At 35.7% G+C, this 16,917-nt stretch overlaps 1 protein-coding gene across 2 annotated transcripts in view; it reads left to right on the forward strand.

The window, feature by feature from the left end:
- Nucleotides 1-16,917, forward strand: part of RNF13 (ring finger protein 13) — a 140,988-nt gene that overhangs the window by 70,273 nt on the left and 53,798 nt on the right. For both annotated transcript variants that reach the window (XM_008057308.1, XM_008057307.2), the window contains 2 exons: nucleotides 5,080-5,167; nucleotides 12,165-12,255. In XM_008057308.1, coding sequence (XP_008055499.1) covers nucleotides 5,080-5,167; nucleotides 12,165-12,255 — 179 coding nt within the window. The remainder of the gene's footprint in view (nucleotides 1-5,079; nucleotides 5,168-12,164; nucleotides 12,256-16,917) is intronic.

The raw sequence follows: 16,917 nt of genomic DNA on the forward strand, positions 1-16,917 counted from the left end.
TGCGGGATTACAGGCTGAGCCACCGAGCCCGGCTCAGAAGCAGGATTTGAGTCCAGCAGTCTAGTTCTAACAATCTGTACTTTTAACTACAATGCTGTTCTGCTTTTTAGTATCACTATTTTTAAAGTCAAGTCATGCTTTGTACTTTTTATTTTGTTTTGAATCTGCCTTTTAATATGCCATTGTCTTGTTATTTTTCTTTTTTTCCCATGTGAAAAATTTTCCCCAACTTTTTCCACTGTTAACCAAAATTTCCTCTTTTGGAGTGTGATTCAAGTCTGATAAAATCTTCCCTGGGTATATCATCCCACAGCTTTTTCCCCTCTAAGTTTCTATCAACTCTACCACAGTATTTTAACGTTTCTTCTTGGCTTGTGCAGTTTTGCTTTGCCCACAGGATTTTAAGTTTAATGTTATATGCATTTTGATGCTTTCTGAGTTCAATTCTTCTTCCTAGACATTTGTAAAAGGTTATATAAGTTTGGTAATTCTGACTTCATCCTGATCCATTGGGAAACCCCACGCTTCTCTAATCAGATAAAGTAGTGTCAAATCTCACTTCTGCCTAAGTGTGACCCTAGGGTAGTTTCACTTACTCATCTTTCCTTATTTCTAAAATATAGAAAAGAATTTCTACATTGTAGAGTTGTGATGAGTATCAGGCAAAATATATATAAAGCGTTAGCACACAGAGGTTTATTCATCTAGGCTTTGTTCTGGAACTTGTTATCTATATTCTATCAATAGTTTCCCCATCTCCTCATGCCTATGTGTCCTTTAAAAGATCCCTGTTCATGATCCTCTTGACAACCCAATCACTTCTTATAAGGCATGTTTTATGAGTGTTCATATCGATTTGTCCAGTCTGGAAATAAGCTGAAGAGGGTCATTCTCAGTGTTCCTTTTAGAACCTGTCTTACTGCATACTATCTCACTAGCAGTCAGCTATCTTCTGCCTTAGTTGCTATTTCTAATAGCAAGTCAGCTGTCCCATAGTTTTTCAACACTCTTGGTTAGGTGCCACCTGGTCTACATAATTTAGTTGCATCTAGTTTGTTGATTCAATGTAAAATATTCAGTGCATTTACCACATTTTGAACTAATAGCTCTGATAAGTCTTCTTAAAAAGGCAGACTGCCTACACTTTAGAAGGCTTTTAAATGCAGTTTTCAGTTTTGATGTTTGTTTTAAATTTAAGTTTGTTCATTGTGCATGCTTTTTTCACTGAATCTTTGAGTTCTTTGCTTCCATCTGACACCATGTATTTGAGGTTGCATTTTATGAATGTGAAACCTTGCACATGCTTGCTAAATGACTTAAGTTTTATTTCTGCCTCATGTGTTCTTAAAAATACCAGCTGCTGCTTGGTTGAAAATGTAGTTTAATTTGACTGACACATGAGTTTTATAGTTCATAAATATGGATATATTTTCCTTGTTTGTATTCATAAGCCTGTTGGTCCATATGTTAATGTATTCCTTGACTTAATTTTATTTCTTTATTTTAAAAATCAATATAAACAACAAAAACCTTGTGGAAGCCTTTATACTTGTTAAATTTTTGAAAACATGCTTCTATTTTTTTGGAGCTGACACTTATGCTTACAGAATTTATTCCCATTTTAGTGGTTTCTCAAGTGTTCTATTTTAGAAGTTTCATTATTGCATAGAAGAAAACAGGTTTTGATATTGATATAATTTTATTTTGTATTTATGGAAACAAGTGCATTTGGGATGGTGAAAGAAATAGTTCTCTTCAGTTGCTTGGTACAAGTTTAAGAACCTAATGGCTATATGTAATTGCACATATAATAGCTTGTTGTAAATCCATCCATTGATATTGATGGTTCTTAATAATTTGGGAGTGAGAAAGCCTCTTGTGAAATTGATGATTACTTTGTCTTTTCTCACCAGAAAATTTATACATAGACAATTTATACATAGAACTTCATTAAGGCCTACCTTGGAAATGGTATAGTGCATGTATTATACTTATAATTTAAGGCACTATATAAGATCTTGAATAAAAATATACACAGATTGATATAAACACTCTAAGCAGGGAGCGGTTAATGTGGATACATATTTAACAGGGGATAGGATGCTTTATGGTGATGGAATTTGAAGTCCTGACAGGAAAGCCAGTTCAAGCAGAAATGGCAGTATGAGTACATACACAGGATTTGGACATCCATGAATATTGATATTTCTTTAAGACCAATGACTGTTTCTGATTTGCCTTTGAATTCTGCATTGTGTACAGCATGTACGCAGTATCTTATCATGTGAGCTCAGCAAATACTTGTTGAATTGAACAAGTTTTTGCTCTTTATTATGGTTCCTGAGACCACCTTTCCTATGTCTTGACATGTTGCATCTTTGCACACACACACACACACGTATGTATATATGTATACATATCTATCTACAGAAAAAGAGTTAAATTGTGTAATTTCAATGACTATGTACATTAGTTGGTATTAAAAAGAAGTTTAAAACTTAAGTTTCATATTAGCAGGAAACAACTTTTGATATTATCTAATTTTATATTACTTAAATTATATCTTTGGCAACAGTTGCCTTTTGGATGTGGCAAGAAACATTTCTCCTCAGTTATTTGGTTAGTGTTTGGGAAACTCTTAAAATGGTCATTAAAACATCATGCAAACTCATAGTAACCCCAGGCAAATATACTTTTGTTTAAACAAAAGCCAAATGAATCTTGTACTGCTATGGTAATATAGTGAATAAATAGTAAGATAGTATATGTAACAAATAAGAAATAAAGTTTAGAAACTATAATATCCTTCTTGGGAGTTTTTTTTTTCTCCCTTTGGAAAGCAGTGATATCTGTGGGGAATGACATTTTCTCAATTTTAGAAGAATAACAAAATCCACCTAAAAATAAAATATACATTCATGCAAAGTTAGTAAACTTACTTTCTTGGCTATTGTCCTTTCTTTGCACAGCTACAAAACACTTCTTGTCACAGTTTTGTTGCCTGGTTGATTTCTTGCCATTGTTCTTAACATTAGAGCAGTAGGACCTGGGTCAGTGAACAATTTGTATTATTTTAGTTTTTAAAAAATCTCTTTCAACCTCATTTTTTCTCGTTTTTATGTTAAATGTGAACTATTAATTTAAACACATGTTAAAATACGTTTAATTTATTCAAGTAGTATTTAATAAATGTCTATCCTGTGTCAGGCTGTTTCATAGGTGCTATGGAGACGGTAAAGATGAACACAATATTAATTTCTTGAAGCAGTCAGATCTCATGTAGATTTAGATTTTTTCAGTAATAGGATAAACGTATTCTGATTTATTCATATTGTTTCTTTCAGAAGTTCTGCTTACATTGGTGGGGTAATTTTAGGGAAGTCAAGGATAATGTAAGAGAGGATTTTTCCCTGTGAAAAGCCAGCTTGTGTGACAGGGCTTGTTTGCCTGTGCCTTGTTTCTCCTGCCTAGCTTTCAGAACTGGAGTCTGAATTATTTGGCATTCCTTTTATTGTGGGGAACTTGACTCTTTGGGCTTTCCCTGATTATCTGGAACTTGACTCACTTTTTAGTTTTTTGAATTATAGCAGAGTTTTGAATCATTTATAATGATAACTAAGACAGAACGAATATTAGACCTGGAAATTCTTTCAAAAATTAATTCACCTATTTCTTAAGAGCATACGTATTAAAGAAATACTTTGAGAGACATGCCACTATGCAGTGATCATAAGGTAATGTATTTTAAGAGTTTCTTACCATATTTGGTGTTTAGAAGTATTATTAATATATGCACAAGTATTTCAGGTTTTCTGAGCTATATGTTTTAAAACACATATTCAAAACTATACCCAATTATATCCAAAAGTTTCTTTTTTTTTTGAGTTGGAGTCTCACTCCGTTACCTAGGCTGGAGTGCAGTAGCACACTCACGGCCACCCCAGCGTGGACCTGCTGGGCTCCGGTGATCCTTCTGCCTCAGCCTTCCAAGCAGCCGGAAGTACAGGCGCGTGCTACCACGCCCAGTTAATTTTTTTTTTTTTTTTATTGTAGAGACAAGGTTCCTGCCAAGTTGTCCAGGCTGGTCTCGAACCCACGGGCTCAGGCAATCCACTTGCTTGGGCCTCCTAAAGTGCTGGGATTACAGGCTGAGCCACTGAGCCCGGCCTAAAAGTATTTTAAGTATTCAAAACTACATAAGTATATTTGTCTACCCAGTTTTCATTTTATTTAACAAATATGCGAATAATGATCTGATCTTTCATTTTTACTAATGGTCTAAAGGTCATATGATAATTTGCTTAGGTTGGATTTATTTTTATTTATAGCAAATTGTTACTTTTAAAGTGAGGTATAATAACATGTTTGGACACTTTTCAGATCTTTCATGTAAGAAATTCTGTCACACATCCAGCCATATTCTTATGGTGCAAAGGTTACTATTTTGGAAGCTAACTTTAGGAAAGATCAAATAGCTAGATAGAATCAAAGTAAGCAACTTCAAGCTGCAGATATTTTTAATGTTTTCAAAGCTTTAGGAAAGAATTTTAAAGAACATTGTGGATGAATAAGGTAATAACATGAGTTGCTTTTATTTGACTCATTTCTTGTGTTAGTCATGGTATTAAGCATTTTTAAAGTGTTATTTTACATATGAGAAAAATATTATTGTCATTCCCATTTTGAGGTTTAGGAAACTGAGGACTCAAAAAGAAGTAATTTGCTCAAGTTTATCCCACTAATGAGTGACAGAGGGGGGATCTGAATGCCTGAGGTCTGATGACTCCTGAGCTTGATCACAGCAGGTCTTTACCTCTTTAGAGCTATAGACGGGTTTGTTGCTTTGAGTACTTTTAATGTTTTAGATTGTATCACTATACTTTATTTGCTTCAATAATTCCTTGATAATCAATTGTAAAACATCCATATGTTTCAAGAACATACCTGAGATTTATTCATATATATGTACTTAATCTAGTCCTAGGTATATAGTATAGGCTTGTTGATTTATACTTATTGAAGCTGAGGGACATGATAAACCATGATCTTCCTTATGGCATGACTTTTTTTAATTTGTAGGTTTTAAATGCACAGAGAGCAGGATACAAAGCAGCCATAGTTCACAATGTTGATTCTGATGACCTCATTAGCATGGGATCCAACGACAGTAAGTACAGGTATCACTTTTCTTCTCTCCTGTTTGACAGATTACTTGTAACTAAACATTAAAAGGATTTTCCTTCTCTCATTTTCTCTTTAAAAAGAAAAATTTCTTCTCTATCAGATATTTCCTAATTCTCAATTCTTGTGAAAGAATTTTGTTCACAATAGAAGTAGAAATGACTTGTTCTTTTCTGAAGTTATTTTTTTAACATATGTTAGTTTTTTAAAACATATTTATTTATTGGTATTTTGGTAAAAAAACAAAGGGAAAATAAAACTTTAAATAGAGATAAACATGCTGAGATAAGAATGCCATAGAAGTATTTTTGTGATTTATTTAGAGATTCACAACATTACATTTTGGTGTGTGCAGATTTGCTAAGTAGTCATTGTAACCTGGTGGAGTTTCAACACATATACTTCTGCTTTCTTACACTCACTGGTCATTAGCCCTTGGCATGTTCATAGTTTTCATTTAAAATGGGACTATCTTTCCTTATTCTCTACTAAATAGTAGCTTGTAGGAAAAATGAACCAGTTTCTGTGAAATAACTAGTTATATACTCAGACACTGACTTTTAAACTGTATGCCTCACTTAATGTAGTTTCTATCACCCAGAGCACTGTGGGTTTCATAAAAATCTTTCTAATTGCTATTAGGATGGTTCTCTGCCAACATTCCTGATTCAGAGATCTTTTATTTGTTTATTTTTCTTTTAGTACATAACCCACCATATCTTTTGCTACTAAGTTCTATCAATTCACATATTCAAGGTAGAACTCAGAGCAAAGAGCAGACATAAAGCTATGGATTGATATAATACATTGGAATATGCTTGGGGTTTAAATAGCGACATCCTCAGTAAGAAATATTTTGTATTCCGTGTAAGACCAAAAAGTCATCTTTTATAGCCTTTTACAGTGTTTTTTTCGTTGTTGCTTGTCCTTCTTACCCCAATATCATGAGGCAAAATTATATAAAAAGTGAAATTTATTAATGAGTTCTGTAGTTAATTTTTGTATAGTTTAAATTGTTATTTTAATCTCCTAGTTAATTAAATCTTCATGATTGTAGAATTGATGCAATACCCATAAGAAGTTCTAGCATTTCAGAAGTTCTAGCATTCCCATTCATGGGAATTATAGGTCTTACTTGATGAATAGAGTTTACTTATCAAATAAGCTAGTACTGTTGGTATTACAGACTTGACACATTTTTCTTCTCCTCCTTCTTCTACCTCGCTTTAAAAGAAAAAAATTATCCCTGCTGTTACATCCCAGGGCAGTAACTTTTTAAATCTGTGTACATTATTGGCAAAATGAAAATCATGCATACTCTGGAAACAGTCCTGAATTCTAATTCAGACTCCTACTTGTATTGGCTGTATACTTTTGATCAAATTACTTACTTGCCGTTAGTTACTTGTGTTTCACCCTTGGCAAACCCTTAAGACTGTCTCATGGGCTAAATATGTTTTGGATTGAACAAACTATTATTTGTAAAAACTGTTTATTCTTTTAACATGTTTTGAATAAAACATTTTGCAAATTGAAATTGTCAGTTCCTTTTAACACCTGTTTAGTCTTTATGATATTATAAAAACCTTGATTAAATACCCCTAAGAAGTTCTAGCATTTCAGGAATAGTTTGACAACTACTTCATGGGAATTATAGGACTCTGATGAATGGAGTTTATTTATCAAATAAACTAGTACTGTTGGTACTGCAGATTTGACAGTAATCATGTCAATTCCTAAAGAGAATGTGCTAAATATTAAAAGTAGCGCGTAACCATATAATTCTGCTGTTTCCATGGAAATGTTCCAACTGAGTTGTTATGGTTCAGAGACTGCTCAGAATTTTGGTTCTTGACTGTATTGCTTAGGTTATTTTCTAGGAAACTTTGCTCAATACTCAGGCATCTATGTGTGTTTAAACATTTCATATATGCAAAGATAAATGTTGTGAAGATCTTTACCATTTTCATCTTTGCTGTTATTTGGTAGAAGAAAGAAAAGCATGGGTATATCCCAAGGGGACTTTTATCTCTCCTTCTTTTCAAGGCCTAATCCCTAGCTGCAAGAAATATTGGTGTTCTCCTAAGAGTGGAAATTCTAATGTCTGGAAATAAAAAGAGGTTTTAAAAGCCCCCTTCTGCTGACACTTCACACAGGAATATGGCCATTTTAATTTCAGCCAGGAGACAGGATGGGTTAGCTCAGTGAGACAATTACACTCTTTAACTTTGGGAGGTAACAGAAGGTGGTAGGGAGCACACCAACCTTAGAGTCAAGAAACATGGGTTTATTCCAGTTTAGTTAATATATGAACTAGCCTCTGCCCTTGGGAAAGTTACTTAATCTTTCCAAGCCCACTATTTTCATCTATAAAAGTGTGAATAATTTTAATTTTTATTAAACTGACAAATTTGTGAAGATCATGCAAGAGAAGGTGTGTGAGAAAAACCATGCCATCTCTGAGTGGGAGGAGCCTAGGTAAGAAGGAAGACACCTCAAATTTGAGCCCAGGCTGTACACATTTCTAACTGTGTAACCAGGGCAGGTTATCAATATCTCTGAGTCTTTCTTCTCCCCTTACTTAAAACAAGTCTTCCTTCAGTAAATGTTTTTTGACAGCCTGCTTTGCATCAAGCACTGTTTTAGGCACTGTGACTGTAGCAGGGAATGATACAAAGGCTCTGCCTTCTTCTCTCCCATTGACATAGTACAGCACAGTAGTTAGGAGACAGCTTTCTGGGTGTTGCCTGCCAGGTTTGAATACCAGCTCTACCACTTAGTAGCTGTGTGATTTTGGGTACATTACGTACTATCTCTGTGTTTCAGTTTTCTGATCTGTAAAATGGAGATGATAAATAGTACTTCATTGGGTTGCTGTGAGAACTGAGTGAATTAAGGCCCCTTAAGCATCTATAAGATTGCCTGGTTCTTAGTAATGGTTGTTCGCCTATTACTATTATTACTATTTTTTTTTATTTTTGAGTAGAGTCTCACTCTGTCGCCCAGGCTGGCATGGCATGGCAGGCAGTGGCATGGTTACGGTCACTAGCCTCAGCCCACTGGGCTCAGGCAATTCTTCTACCTCAACTTTCCAAGTAACTAGAATTACAGGTGCACGCCACCATGCCTGGCTAATTTTTCTTTTTCTTTTTTTTTTTAATTGTTAGAGACAAGGTCTCACCAAGTTACCCAGACTGGTTTTGAACCCCTGTACTCAGGCAATCCTCTCACCTCTGCCTCCCAAAGTGCTAGGGTTGCAGGTGTGAGCCACCATGCCCAGCAGCTATTACTATGTTTGTTATTATTATTTTATTGCATTGTAGGGTGGGAGAGAGGAAATGAACACGTTATCAAATAGATGTGCTAAAATGACAGGTAGTGAGAAGTGCTATAAAGAAAAACATATCAGGATAAAGGGATATAGAATGACAGGGACGAGAGGAAGGTGACTGTTTTAGATAAGCTTCTTTGAAGTATTGAGATTTGGGCATAGGTCTAAAGTAAGAGGCTGAGGCTTGTAGTCATGTAGATTTCTGGAAGAGTATTCCAAGGGTAGGGGAACAGCAAGTTCAAAAACTCAAAGCTAAAGCCACAGGGACTGGAGTAGTGAGCAAGAGAGAGTGGCAGAGAATGAGGCTAGAGAAGGATCCAGAGGCCAAATCATGTTGGGCCTCGTAGACCTTGATAAAGACTTTATTATTTATTTTAAGTAGGTTTGAAACAGGGGTATGAGGTGATATGACATGTTTTAAAAGGAGCACCTTTACTATTCTTTGGAGAGTAGGCTGAAGGTGAGAGATGGACAAGAATGCCAACGGAGGTACCATTTAGAAAACTGCTGGAGCAGCCAGATAAGAGCGATGGTGGTTTGGGGTATTAGCTGTCAAAGGGATGAGAAGTGGTAGGATTATGGATGTATTTTGAAGTTGACAGGATTTGATATAGAGAGTAAGGGAAAGGGAGGAGTTAAGGCTGACTCCAAGGTGTTTAGACTAGGTGAATGGTCTTGCTGTATACAGAGGTGAGAATGAGGAGAGTTGGTTGAGGGAAAAGAGACATTTAGAATTCTATCTGAAAACATAATGTTTGAAACATCTATTAGACAGTCAAATGGAGACATGGAATAGGCAATTGGATATTGAATCTGGAGAGGTTGGGGCTGGCTTATTCAAATGATCATTTATCGTGATATTATGGTAATATTGTTTGGCAGTATGTACTTCACAGAGGTGTTTTGCAGATCAGAATTGAAATGTAGTGTTTTTTTTTTTTTTTGAGTTGGAGTCTCACTCTGTCGCCCAGACTGGAGTGCAGTGGCCGCTCCCGGCCACCGCAGCCTCGACCTGCTGGGCTCCGGTGATCCTTCCGCCTCAGCCTTCCAAATAGCCGGAATTACAGGCATGTGCTACCACGCCCGGCTGATTTTTTGATTTATTGTAGAGATGAGGTCTCGCTGCCCAGGTGGTTCTCGAACCCGCGGGCTGAGGCAATCCACTCACCTCAGCCTCCCAAAGGCACGGGATTACAGGCTGAGCCACCGAGCCCGGCTTGAAATGTAGTGTTTAAAAGTATTTTGTGAACGAGAACTTGTTTGGTTTTGTTTTTGGTAGATGAATAATGTTGCAGTCTACAAGATGGTTACTCGTGTTTGTATACAGCATTTACTTCCTTCTTCTTAATTACCTTATTACAGTAAGGAGCTTTCTACATCGCTTTAGATACCATAACTCAAATAAGTTATGTCACTTCCAGTAATAATAAGCCAGTAGTTACAAACCAAAAATTCCTCCTTGAGTTTATCATAGTATCTTTGCTAAAGAATAAAAGCATCTTACAAAGGATATGTAATTCCAGGTTTTAAGTGTCAAATAAAATACATTTCAAACTGATATGTGGTAGAGAAAAATCTCTTAGCAAAGTTGAAACATAGTGAAACCTAGTCTTTAAAAAAACTAAATGATAAGGTAGATATATATTTATTGATATGACAGGATATCATTGAGTAGAAAAAAACCTTACACTTTTTTCTATTATTATATAATCCCATTGATATAAAAGTATCAATTGAATTGATAAAAATATAGAATATAATTCCTTGACTATGTTGGCTTCTATATTCCTGGGACTTTGGGCCTTACATAGTGTGTATAAGAGAAAAAAGAGAAAGAGAAAGCGTGTTTGTAGGGGGGGTGAGTGTGAGTGAGCGTTGGGAAGTGAAAAAAATTACCAAGGATACCAAGATTTTGAAACTTGTCTTTATAAGGAAAGACAAACCCCAACAAAATAGATCAGTGGTTGCTGAGTTTAGGGGAAGGCATTTACTGTAAAGGAGAATGAGGGTATTGGAACATTCTGTATCTTAATTGTGATGGTGGTAGTGGTTATAATTGTGTGTATTTGTCAGAACTTACAGAACTGTTTTTTACTTCAAATAAAACGTTTGTCTTTGAGCGAGAAGGATTATTATTGTGTTTTGTTTTCTTTTTCTTTACTTTCTTCCCGCCCCCCCCCCCTTTTTTGAGTTGGAGTCTCACTCTGTCGCCAAGACTGGAGTGCAGTGGCCGCTCCTGGCCACCGCAGCCTCGACCTGCTGGGCTCCGGCGATCCTTCCGCCACAGCCTTCCGAGTAGCTGGAATTACAGGCGTGCACTACCACGCCCGGCTGATTTTTTGATTTATTGTAGAGAGGTCTCGCCAAGTTGACCGGGCAGGTCTCGAACCCGCGGGCTCAGGCAATCCACTCACCTCCGCCTCCCAAGGCGCGGGATTACAGACTGAGCCACCGAGCGCGGCTTCCTTCCCCCTTTTAAAGTTTTCTTTCTTTTTTTTTTTTTTTGAGTTTGAGTCTCACTCTGTCACCCAGACTGGAGTGTAATAGCACACTCCCAGCCACCGCAGCCTCCACCTGCTGGGCTTTGACGATCCTTCTGCCTCAGCCTTCCAAGTAGCTGGAACTATAGAAACGCACTACCACGCCTGGCTAATTTTTTATTTATTGTAGAGATGGGGTCTCCCCAAGTTGCCCAGGCGGGTCTCGAACCCACGGGCTCAGATGTCTCGCCTCGGCCTCCCAAAGTGCTGGGATTACAGGCTGAGCTACCGAGCCTGGCCTCCTTTCCCCTTTTAAAACGCATATTGAATATGCATTATTTTTATAATGTAGAACAAAGTCATTTTGACAACTATAGCAAAAGAAAACAAATGGACTTTCCCAAAAGAAATCTGTTAAGTTAACTCACAGCTAATAAGACTACGTTTTCTATAAGCAACATTAAGGAGATAATTTTTATTTCTATTTCTCAGTAATGGGTAATTTTTGCAGAATTATTTTTGGGTGGCATTTGATTTTAGTTTTGAATATGGTACTAAGAGTCAAATTTCTTAAGACACCAAATCAAAACACAAAGCTTTACCATGAACTCCAGACTTAGGAGGAAGTAGAAATTTACCTACCCTGTGCCCTTTCTCAACTCCTGTCAGCCTTTCAGTCTGCAAAGCCAGAGAGGTTCAGTGTTATCTTTTTAGACTGTTGTAGTCTTTTCTTACATTCTCTGGCTTATATCTCTCCTGGAAATGGGTATGTAAAAAATAAGCTTTTTTCTTTTTCATTTAGGAGTTACGTGTGGGAAGAAAACCTAAAAATTCTTTCTTATATTCTTTTTCTAATAATTAGTTATGTCTGTAGAGAAATAAATTAAATGGAAATACTAAAAATATAAATTATGTCTCAATTTCATAGGACTGTTAAGAGTATTGAGGTAATGTATCTATGCAAAAATGTTAGCTTTGTTATTGTACATGTTATAATGTTTCTTATCCACTTTGATAGTGAGTATAATCTGCAATCTGGAAAATCAGCCAATAGACAATTAAGGTTGATTGTAATTGTTTCCAGTTACATTTGCTGCTACTATGAAGAAATATAAGCTGATTGTACACTAAGTATGGGCTTTTAAGAATAATTTTATTATTCTTTTATACAGTTGATGTGCTAAAGAAAATTGACATTCCATCTGTCTTCATTGGTGAATCATCAGCTAATTCTCTGAAAGATGAATTCACATATGAAAAAGGGTAAGTAATGGATATTTAAAAACCATGTAGCTTAAAATTCTTCTTTATATTAGGATAGAATTATAGTTGTAATCAAGATTATGTTTTAGAATGAACTCCATTGTGCTAAATTACCTATTCTTAAGTCTTTATGATCTTAAGACTTGCTCTACTGTACTGTTTTTTCTTCGTATGATTGTATATTGACAATTTATTCATGACAGTGAGAGTGAGGTATCTGGTGCAAAAAGCATTTTTATATTAAACCACTGGTATTTAAAAACAAGGCAATTTATATTTTTATGATGCTTTCTATTAAGAAATGTTTATATATTATTATAAAGAAATTTGTTTTATAAACATAGAATCCAAGACAATGTGTTAAGTGACTAACTTTTACAGAGACAAAAAGTCAGTTTTCAAGTTTTAAAAGTTTGATTTGTAATGAAAACTTTTATATGAAACTGCCCCTCAAAAAAATCTCATTATAAAGGTAACACACTGAATACAATTAAGACACAGTTGTCTCATCAAACATAGAAAACAGTGCAGTGAGCATTTCAAAGCTTCTTCCATGATACAGTTCCTCAAAGCATAGTGAGCAGTAACAGTCTTTTGAATAAAACAACAATAACAAAATTATTAATAATAAAAGCAGCTAATATTTATTGAGCATTTGGCAAGTGCTAGGCACTCATGAAAGCAAGGTTTCTAATTTGTTATTCATTTAATTCTCATAACCCTTTAGTGGTTGTTATTATTATCATTTATCTATATTTACCAAAAGAGGAAACTGGCATAAGGATTCAATTCTAATTATTTAGGGGAAAAGGAAATATATGCATACTTGAATTTGAAAATGCATAAAATAGAAGAAGGCAGGATTTTCTGTGTACTGTTTTTTATCTTTTCCCTGATACATTTTTGATATTTAAAATACTGTTTGCGTGTTATATGCTCAGAACTTCTTTGTTAGGTTAAGGAATATAATTTTGGATGTTGTAACAAAAAACAATTATGCAACATGGTATTTTGTCAGCCATGTTTGCGTAGTTAATAGAGAGGAGGTATTGCTTTTACTTCAATATTGTTCCTTCATTTAGAAAAATTCAGTATATCTTATGTGCATTTTAGAGAGCTTTTTTGTTTTAAATTATAAACCATAGCTTTTTAAATAAAAAGTAATACATACTGATAAAATATGGAAAAATGGAAACATGCAACATTTATACTGAAAGTCCCTAGATGCTGTTCTCCAGTGACTACTATTTAAAATAAAGCCTTTAGTTTCCTCCCCTATTTGATTACACATGTTAATTAATGATAGTGTGTTTACAAATGAAATCATACAGTACACAATATTTGGTAACTTACTTTATTTACTTACTATTTAGACCCTTTTCATGTTAACACAAGTCTACAAAGTCCTTTATCACACCTTTTTGGGGCAGCTGTATTATGTAATTGAAAAATGTTTAGATTTCTAAAAGTTAAATAAATTCCAAATGCGATTTGAGGTCAGCAATTCATTATGAAACAATTAATGTGTCTGTAGTGAGTGTATATTTTTTCATGGCAATTTATTTTAAGTTGACTAACAAATGAATAGCAAATATTATTTTTTTAAATGTTTTAGATTTCAGAATTGTCCATAAGGGAGAGTGTGGACCTGTACATACAGATATTCTATGTCTGTCTGTCCATCATCTATTTTTCCATTCATCCATCCATCCATCTCCCTATCTACCTATCTGCTTCATCCTCAAGCCCCTCCTTCTTTTTTCTTTCTCTTAGTAGACAGAACTCAGAAATATGTATGTTTTTAAAAGATAAAATAAATCATGAGTGCATACAGTTGCTTCCGACTTAAATTCAGGACTGTAGGATTTCTACTTTATTAATCTTAAATCTGTATTTTATTTTTCTATGCTGGAAGATACCAGTATAATACTTTATTTTCTTTTTAAATTACATAACACACATACAAGACTCAAAGAACACCACAAATGCTACTACCAACAATTTTATAAAACAATTCTTCTCTGCTTAGAGTATATCATAATAGATATATAAAGTCAAATCATTTTGTATTAAAGATGCATGAAATATTGTGTGCTGATGCTGTTAACTGAAAACACACGTTTATTAAATGATTCGTTTGCTTTAGATTTTAGGGATTACTTACCCTCCTCCCAAGTGTGACTTTTATAATTATGTACAAACTTAAAATCAAAATTAATGAAACAATGTATATTCAAGGAAGTTCAGATTCTAAGTATCATCCACCCTGTCCATTTTATTTCCATCCTTACCTTGTAAGTAACTAGTTTTTAAAAAGAACCTATCTGTCATCTATCTATCTATCTATCTATCTATCTATCTATCTATCTATCTATCTATCTATCTATCTATCTATCCATCCATCCAAGGTCTCATTATGTTGCCCAGGCTGGTCTTGAAATCCTGGACTTAAGTAATCCTCCGACCTTGGCCTCCCAAAGTACTGGGATTATAGGCATGAGCCACCACACCCAGCCAGAAAAATATTTTGTTTTTTAAAATTCATTAAATTAAAAAATAGGCAAATGTATATCTCTCATGGTTGGAGACTCTATTTTTTCATGTTTTATCCCGTGTTGGGCACGGTGACTGCATCACAGTAGATATTCAGTAAATGCCAGTGAAATCAAACTGCTTTTGTGCTGTTTCAGATTCCTCAACAAGACAGAGCAGTGTACTGACAGCAAACCAGGGTGTGCCACAAATGGGGACATAGGGCTGAGCACTGGACCTTTCTCTTAGGGAATGTAGGAGGTTTGATGAGGCAGCTGTGTGCTTTATCTGACAGGGGCAAGTTCAGGCAAGTAGTTAGCTGAAATAATGGGGAATATCCAGCAGTTGTTGGGCTGAAAGTTGTTCTGTAGGACAGAAGGCTCTGCTGTGTGGCTGTAAGTCCACTGAGCTCAGTAGTTTGTTTGGTGGGGGTTGGATGTCAGAAAGAACAGACAAGGCTTTCACGTGTCAACAGAAGGAAGGGGAAATTAGATAGGTACTCTTATACAGCTTAAACCTAGGCAACTGGCTTGAAATTAGCCTGGGAACTTATACAAAGGAGAATACAGCCCTATTTTCTAGGTGGCTTAGGACTATGCTTCAATGATCCAATCTTAGCTGTAAAGGTCCTGAGGTATATTGTATTTAGGGGTGGACATGGAGGCAGTTGGTAAAATACTTACAAAGCTGTTTAAATACCTCCTTCCTCAAATACAAATTAATCTGGGACTAGTACAAAGATGAGTCTGCAGGCTCAGCTATGAGAGACCTGGGCAGACAGAAGAAATAGAAAACAAGCCAGAGGGCTGGTATTCTGTTGTAGGTCTTCACCTGTATCTTCACAATCGCCACCTCCACCATTAGCAATTTGGTTAAGAAATCTTTCTTGAATGTGCATGCTTTCAATTCAAGATTCTTCAGATCTTTTTATCAGTTGTAGACTCTTTAAAAACTTCACAATATATCTTGATAGTAAACTAACATGGTTTGAATTATAGCATGCAAGCATTAATAGGTCGTAAAAATATTAGATTTAGAGTCAGGTCTGTAAAAATTAGCAGAGCACTTACTGAAAAATTTTGGAATTGATTCCATTTATGTAGTTACAAACACAGGAAGTTTCTAGTTCACTGGGACTTCCTGATTTGTTCTTTTGGCTTGCTTCTTCTCACCTAGCAGTTCTGTTCATTTCTGAGCAACCTGGGGCTTGTCTCTTAGGACCAGGTTTATTTGTTTATCTCATTCAGGCTGAATATGCCTTAAGAAGTCATATACATAAAAAGAGAAGAAAAGAATATGAGTGGTATAAGCATTCCTACCGCTGAGACATTAAGAAACTATGATGGGTAAATTTAGGATATGCAATGTAAACCCCAACAATGTTAATTTACAACAGATTGGTGGGTGTAGGGTAGGGAGGTTGCAGAGGATTAGTACCTCATGGAAAGGCTCTTGTACTTAAAAGTGGTACCTTGAGACCAGTCTGGGGAAGTAGGCAAGACTTTGTCTCTACAATAAATAAAAAATTAACTGGGCATGGTAGCACACACCTATAGTTCCAGGTACTTAAAAGACTGAGGTGGAAGGATCGTCGGAGCCCAGCGGGTCGACGCTGGGGTAGCCATGGGTGTGCCACTGCACTCCAGCCTGGGCGATGGAGTAAGACTCCGACTCAAAAAAAAAAAGTGGTGCCAACTGGTTGGCAATTTCAGAGGGTTTGTGCCTAAACAGGGACAGTATTTGCAGAGTTGCCTGACTTCATACTACACGGGATGGTATCAAATAGAGCAGCCTAGGCCTGCTGCCTGCTGATTTTCTCTTTTGTATACTGATGGTCTATCAGTTACTTTAGTATTTTATGCGAAGCTATACAAATGCATGTGACAGCCTTTGTCATCCTCCAATCCACTGGGAAGTGATTGAAGTAAGAAGCTATTTGCATTCTATCAATTCTAGCAGTTTTTGGAAAGTATTTACATTATTGGAGGGAAATTCCTTGTATTACCTTTTTTGTTTTTGTTTTTTTGAAGCTTGATAGAGCTCCTTATATGTGAGTATAAGAAATAATAGCAGCCGGGCTCGGTGGCACAGCCTGTAATCCCGCGCCTTTGGGAGGCTGAGGTGAGTGGA

Source organism: Carlito syrichta, unplaced genomic scaffold (assembly GCF_000164805.1).
Source record: "Carlito syrichta isolate Samal-C Ts95f unplaced genomic scaffold, Tarsius_syrichta-2.0.1 Scaffold302945, whole genome shotgun sequence".
Taxonomy (NCBI): Eukaryota; Metazoa; Chordata; class Mammalia; order Primates; family Tarsiidae; genus Carlito; species Carlito syrichta.